Genomic DNA, 7,283 nt, shown 5'->3' on the forward strand with positions numbered 1-7,283 from the left:
TGATGTTTTAGTAGTATAAGAAGAAACATAGATAAGAGAAACCCAAAAACTGAGGGGAAAGTGAGAAATAGTTCCTTTAAAATTGAGGGCAAAATGAATATTTCACATCTCATAGAGGTAAAGAAACACTTTTTCAAAAAATATGTTAGTTTGATAAAAAATAAAAAAAATAAAAAAAGTTAATTTTGGGTTATTTTCGACGATTTTCCAACCAACTTCAAAGTCAATAGTCAATTAGTGATTTGTGCAACTTTTTCCAAATATCTTTTTCTCTAGACTTTCTCCAAATATTAAGAATGGTGTTTTCTTGAGGAGAGAATTTTCAATTATTCTAAAGAAAACAAGTCATCGGTAGAGAGACATGAAAGTAAAACAAAAGAAACTTGACTTTTATAGATGTTTGAAATTTCTTTGTAGAATCAAAATCCACAGTGGTCCCATTCTCAAAGGTTCCACTCTCTCAATCACATCCATTTAGCATCAAATTAAAATATCCAGCTTTCTATTTTATTGTAATGCATAGTATCACTATTTAAAATATCGAGAATATCAATATTCAAAAAAAAAAAATATTTAAAATCATTTTTGTCATTTCAAAATCACTCTTAAACATGTTTTTAATGATTGAGAGCTAAATTTCATGATATGATAATTGTATTTGAAAATATAAAATTAAATTTTAATTATTAAAAACGTATTTTTGAGTGATTTTAACCATTTTAAAATTATTCAAACATTCAAAATGATTCAATTTTTAATGAAGCATTTTTCAACATAATTTTCATCCCAGTTTTTTACATGATTAAAAATATTTCTAGAATAAATTTTTTTAAAAAATAATAACTTTAATCATTTTAAACTCTGAGCGGACAAAAATCACTACGAATCTCAACATACATTATGAATGCCGTACCAGAATATGAAGCGTGCAATAAACAAAGCTGTTGATTGGTGACTCAAAAACGCATCCTCAGAAAACGCCAACACAGAAGGGCATGAAAACGCAATCATTTCCAATTTCTTCGCTCCTTTTTTACTCATCCCCTTTTCATAATTCCTATCCATTTTCGCATTTCAAGGCACTCCATCTTCTTCCGCCATTGTCAAGGCGAAGCGAGCTTCATCAAAATGGCACGACCCACCTGGGTTTTCCTCCAGGTCTTCGCCATTTTCGGCTTTCTTCATCTGGGTATTGGCGTTCCAATTTCTTCGGAAAACCCTCTTCGCCAGCAAGAACTGGACAGGATCGCTGAACTTCCGGGTCAGAACTTTGGGGTGAAATTTGCACATTATTCTGGTTATATCACTGTCAATGAAGATTCAGGAAGAGCGCTGTTCTACTGGTTTTTTGAGGCTACTCAGGACTCTGCCTCTAAACCTCTGGTTCTATGGCTTAATGGAGGTCTTAGTCTTGAACTATCTCCTCTTTTGGGACCACTAGATTACGGTAGAAACTAGTCTATTAGAGAGAGAAGAGACGATAGGCCATGGCATCTTCTATGCTTCTCTGGCTATGCGATCGAGTGAAATAAGACGCTCTTTTCTTCTTTTCATAATTGTGCAAGTTGATAGATAGCTTCTATGATAATTTTATAGTACACTGCAAAATGGGGTTTTAAATCTTGAGTTGTTTCTCTAGGACCTGGATGTTCATCTATTGCTTATGGCGAGGCAGAAGAAATTGGCCCATTTCACATTAATGCTGATGGGCAATCCGTTTACTTGAATCCTTATTCTTGGAATGAAGGTAAGATGTATATATATATGGACTATTTCTCCCTTTCTCCGATCCTCCTCCAGTCCTTCCCCTACTTTAGATATTAACGGATTACGAATGAGTAGGTGGAGTATACAGATCTCATATAAAACAAATTCTTCCAGCATTTGTGTTCAGTTGTCCATCCATGTAATGCAGCATGAGCGTCTAGATGATGAGTATAAATGTTAGATTTTATTTTATTTATTTATTTAATTTTTTTTACAAATATTCTATCACAGCTGACTGTGACTGCTATATTGGGGTTGACTTGGTATGACAGTGTTATTTTAGTAAATTGTTAGATTTCCAATAGTAATATTTATGTTAGAAAGTGCAAAAAGGAAAATATACCCTCTGTTGGTAAGTTGGTGCAGTACATATGTTGTAGATGTAGGAATGTCATGAACGAGAGATAGAAAGTATTTTGTAGAGTGTATGGTAGGAGATTATTTAGCCCTCTCAAATGAGCTTGGCTTGTTCTCATGTGAAGCTCTCTCAACCTTTTCGCTCATTGATAAGATCAGAGTTGATTCCTTAGAAATGCCTCAAAATGTTCTATTTTGAATGGTAAAATAAAAACTTTTCTTACCTTTTTGCATCATCTTTACAGTTGCCAACGTATTATTTCTCGAATCCCCTGTTGGAGTTGGTTTTTCATATTCAAATACATCTTCAGATTTGGTGAATAATGGAGATAAAAGGACAGGTAATACTTAGACAACATGTTACACTTGCTTTGATTGGACATATTATGTCATTGCTAAGCCATCTAATTTGACTATGTTTCAATTTCTGATTTTTTAGCCGAGGATTCTCTGACTTTCTTATTGAAGTGGTTCGAGCGCTTTTCCCAATTCAAAGGAAACGATTTTTATATTACAGGAGAGAGCTATGGGGGTAAGGAAAAAATCTTTCCTCAAATTTATGGTATAAAATAACAGTGGTTTTTATCTTCAAGTACTCATGTAAAAATGGTTGGTTTCTCTAAGGTTGTTATCTATTCTTGCCATCTTCTCTTTCCACTCTTTGCAATTTGTTTTGTATTCTCCCTAATCAGTTTTAGTCGTGTCTTTTTCATTTTAAATGATATGAATATGTAGGGCATTATGTTCCTCAGCTAAGCCAAGCTATTGTAAGGAACAACCATCTATTCAAGGAAAAATCCATCAATCTGAAGGGTTATATGGTATTGGGATTTTCTTCTCACAACATCCAACTTTTTAGTAATACTAAGTTGTATATAAAGTTGTTATATTCACTTCTATACATTGCTCGTGTAGGTGGGCAATGCTCTTTTTGATGATCATCATGATCATGTGGGAGTTTTTGAATTTTTGTGGTCTACCGGTTTGATTTCTGATCAAACATACAAACAGCTTAATCTACTATGTGCAAATCAATCTTTTGTACATTCCTCAGAATCTTGTGACGAGATACTTGATGTCGCCAACAAAGAACTCGGAAACATTGACCATTATAGCATCTTCACTCCTCCATGCACTGATAGCTCTTCAAATCGGCTTCGAAAGCGAATGCATGTGAGTTTACTGATCAATATATTATTTTATTTTTTTTATCTTTTTATTTTCCTTGGTTGTGAAGGATTGAAGCTAACATATAATTTTTTTTTCTAAAAAAACATAGATGTCAGCAACATTTGGTCTTTCCCTTCCTTCTGGCACATGGTTACTGATAACACAGTGCAAATTAGGGATGTCCTGATTTGCTAAATAATGGAGATAAATTTGCACCAAGCAAGAAGGTTTCCTGCTGGCACTAGCACATAATTGCTAATCACACTCCCGCTAATCTTCTACTTCATTAATTTACACTTCAAAGTTCTAACCACATCCTGAAATAAGTTCAAGATTGTAGTAGGTGATCTAGTTGGAATTCCCTGAAATAATCTCAAGATTTTAGTTTGTTTCTTTTTCTCAGTATTCGTTTAATCTTTCAATAGTATAAGCTATTATAAGTACATTTGAAGTTATGACATCTTCAGGTACCCCTTCATAGCAACATTGAAAATTTCATTTGTGGTGGAGAGAGCTTCTGTAAATGTTATTGATTACATAAGTTTTTATATCCATTAATGTACTATAACTGTTTCTTAGATGGTTGGTCGTGTTGGTGAACGCTATGATCCTTGCACTGAGAAGCACTCGGTTGCATACTTCAATCTACCTGAAGTTCAACAGGCGCTTCATGTCGATCCCAAATATGCGCCATCTAAATGGGATACCTGCAGGTACAACATTTGAAGAACAAGTATAAACTTTGTTGTGGCATTTGTAGCATATATTTCCAGATAAACTTGTAATAATAGAGAACTCTAAAGATTAGGTATAAATTTCACGAAGTAAATATAACTATTAACTTGACTAGTCCCCAGATAGGCTTTGCCCCCTCGAAAGCCATTCTAGGAAGCAACGTAGATTTTAAAAATTATTATGTTTTTCACTGGCGGATCTTCTTCTTCTTTTTGGAGTTTAACACTATCTGAGGTTGGGGATTTGGATCTTTGACCCTTTGGTCGAGGTTAGAATGCTTTTGAGCTATGGTCAAGCTGGCCATCCCTGGGGTAACTTGGAACTAAACTCTCATTTGGCTAGTTCTAGGTTACACTTCGAACTAAAGTCCCATTACAAATTATTTCATTTTCAGTTTGCTGTTTTTGAAATTTATACTTGTTTCCTCCCAATTTCTCTACTATGGTTTTCACCTATCTTTAAAGGAACATTTGAATTCCTATTCTAAAAACAAAAACAAATTTTTTAAAACTATTTTTTTAGTTTTCAAAACTTGGATTGAGTTCCGAAAATTTGGGTAGAAAATGGATGACAAAACATAGAAACTTATGGGTGAAAGTAGCGTGCAACGAGTGTATATGTTTATTTTTAGCTCATCACTGACATAAACAGGATAAAGTGCAAACATTTAAATGATTCCATTGACATCTTAGTTAGCTAAATTTCACCCCTTGAATTTCAAGTAGATCGTGTGGAGAATTTTACAGGTTTAAATCCGACAGTTTCTTATAGGAAACAAATAATTTTCTTTTTCTTCAAAAAGAATTTTTATTTATGTCATTTCATTACTTCTTTTCGGAACTTCAAAAGTTTTATTAGTTTCTATTTGGCACACTTCTTCCTTTGATAACAGTATCCTCAAGTAAGGATGTTCTTGTTATTTGTGTTTGACGAAACTCTTAATGTCCACAGTGAACTGGTTAACCTTAATTGGAAGGATTCTGCTGGCTCAGTGCTTGACATATATCGGGAGCTGATACAAGCAGGACTTCGTATATGGGTGTTCAGGTTCGTCTTGAAATTTAAAGTTTACATCATGAAAAAGAATCAATTCGTCTATGCTCTTACATTGATAAACGAGATCTAATTGATACTACACTGTATCATAACAATGTTGGGTTGTTCTGGTGGTCAGTAAAGACCATGAAAATAGCAAAAAGGTCTAGTAGGATGAGGTAACTTTTTCAGTTGAAGTGCATGTAAGCTAGTCCAAACGCTCATGAATATTTGAAAAAGAAAAGACAGTTGTATCACACATGTAGCTGCTAGTCTATGAGTTCGGGATTGGGATGGTTATTGAAAAAGTGTGATCACCAAACTGATCCTTGCATAACCCTGATTATTTTGACAATGCGACTAGGGTTGCAGGAAAGACCAAAGAACCGCTTAAACTGATTGTTGGCAGTTTCGGTTTTGGGGGAGTGGGGGTGAACCAGAAAAGCTTGAAATCATCAGTGTCCACTAGCCCATTCTTGCAGCCCAGCCTTGGGAGTTAGGCCAAGGCATATAGCCAAACTGTGAATGGCTACGGCCAAACCGACCAAACCTTTGGTTTGTTATAAACTTGTAATGGATCGGTTTCGGTTTGACACTCAAACCGAGCCAAATTGAATCAATTACACCCCTAAATGCAACCCTGATGTCTTACATTTCATATTAAACTAGTGATGAAATATTCTACTGAAAAACTGCTTTGGGACATTTTAATTGCTGCTCCAGTTTCTGAATCATCCATTACAGTTTCAATTTACTGAATTTGAACATTTGTTTGTGTTTCTTAATGTCAGTGGTGACACTGATGCTGTACTCCCAATCACATCTACCCGTTATAGCGTTGATGCCCTTAAGCTTCCAGTAATTGGACCTTGGCGTGCTTGGTATGATGATGGCCAGGTAAAATCATTGTTAAGAGCTTCATATGCATATAATTCATGGTCTGCAGGTTTGGTTTTCAATATTTGTTTTCAAGTATGTACTTTCATTAGTGGTATCCTAAAACTATATCTTTTAAGATTTTTGTTGTTATTCTCACCTGCCATCTGTTTTTATCTGTTGAGGATATATGATACTTAAAGGCATTTATCAATGAAATAAGTTCAACTGTAATTAAGAAACATTTAAAGACGACTTCAACTTTTTAGAATATCAGTCAGTTTTTAACCGTTCTTCCATAGTAAAGTTATTCTATTTTAGGAGGACAAAGCAAAGGTTTGGGACAATCTAGGAGGTTGTTTCCAGAATAGTTTTGGCGTTTGGTTTTTGAAATTTAAGCCTATAAATATCATTTTCATTCATAAATTTTTTTGTTCGTTATCTATTTTCTACCGATGTTTTCAAAACTAATACAAATTTTGAAAACTTTAAAAAAGAAAAAAACACATATTTTCATTTTTAGATTTTGATTAAGAATTCCATTTTTCTAAAAACAAAATTAGTAGGAAACAAACTAAAATTTCAAAAGCAGAAAATTAAAGATGAAATCGTTATCAAAAGATATATTTATGTTTTTGTTTTCAAAATTTTAAAAATATAATGGGGTGACTAGTAAATATTGATATTTATGTTTTCTGATAGAGAACAAATTCCAATTTTTTTTCAGTCACTCATAAAAGCACGTTGAATTAACTTGGAAAACATCAGTTGCCTACTTTCATCAAATTGTTATGATTCTGTTTACTCATTGTCGTAAACTACTCGACAGCCTGAGACGACGAGTTCATTTAGCAGGAAAAAAGTTAATACAAATTAAATGAAATTAGTTGTTTTGTACAGGTTGGAGGATGGATTCAGGAATATGAAGGGCTGACCCTTGTGTCAGTGAGAGGAGCAGGCCATGAAGTCCCTTTGCACCAACCAAAACTGGCTCTTCAACTCATCAAGGCTTTTCTAGCAGGAAACTCACTCCCATCCCTTCAACTCCACAGTGACATTTAAAAAACTTCAAATCTCTTTTTTAGCTTCAATCGAAAGGAGAAGAAATGTGTTCATTGTTGGAATGTAATGAGTGGAATCCTTCTTAGCTAAGCCATGGTTTGTTCAACATGAACATTGATTCAAGTTAAAATCAATAAAATTGTTATGACATTAGACAATGTGATTTTAGATTGGAATAATTCCTTTCTCAACTTTTTATTCATTTTTGGGTTAAGTTTGGCTCTTTGATTGATGAAATAGATTTCTTAGACCCCATTTAGTAACTATTTGGTTTTTTATTT

The 7,283-nt window shown here is 33.9% G+C and overlaps 1 protein-coding gene across 1 annotated transcript; it reads left to right on the plus strand.

Moving 5' to 3' along the window:
• Positions 1 to 515: 515 nt before the first annotated feature.
• On the plus strand, positions 516 to 7,160 carry SCPL29 (serine carboxypeptidase-like 29). The gene is made up of 10 exons (XM_039034798.2): positions 516 to 1,402; positions 1,640 to 1,747; positions 2,370 to 2,465; positions 2,564 to 2,656; positions 2,860 to 2,945; positions 3,040 to 3,297; positions 3,874 to 4,007; positions 4,981 to 5,076; positions 5,856 to 5,961; positions 6,841 to 7,160. Exons 1-10 carry the CDS (start codon positions 1,129 to 1,131, stop codon positions 7,000 to 7,002), a joined length of 1,413 nt encoding a protein of 470 aa, XP_038890726.1. The 5' UTR covers positions 516 to 1,128; the 3' UTR covers positions 7,003 to 7,160.
• Positions 7,161 to 7,283: the final 123 nt, after the last annotated feature.

Source organism: Benincasa hispida, chromosome 6 (genome assembly GCF_027475165.1).
Source record: "Benincasa hispida cultivar pf3 chromosome 6, pf3_genome.v1.1, whole genome shotgun sequence".
Classification (NCBI taxonomy): domain Eukaryota; kingdom Viridiplantae; phylum Streptophyta; class Magnoliopsida; order Cucurbitales; family Cucurbitaceae; genus Benincasa; species Benincasa hispida.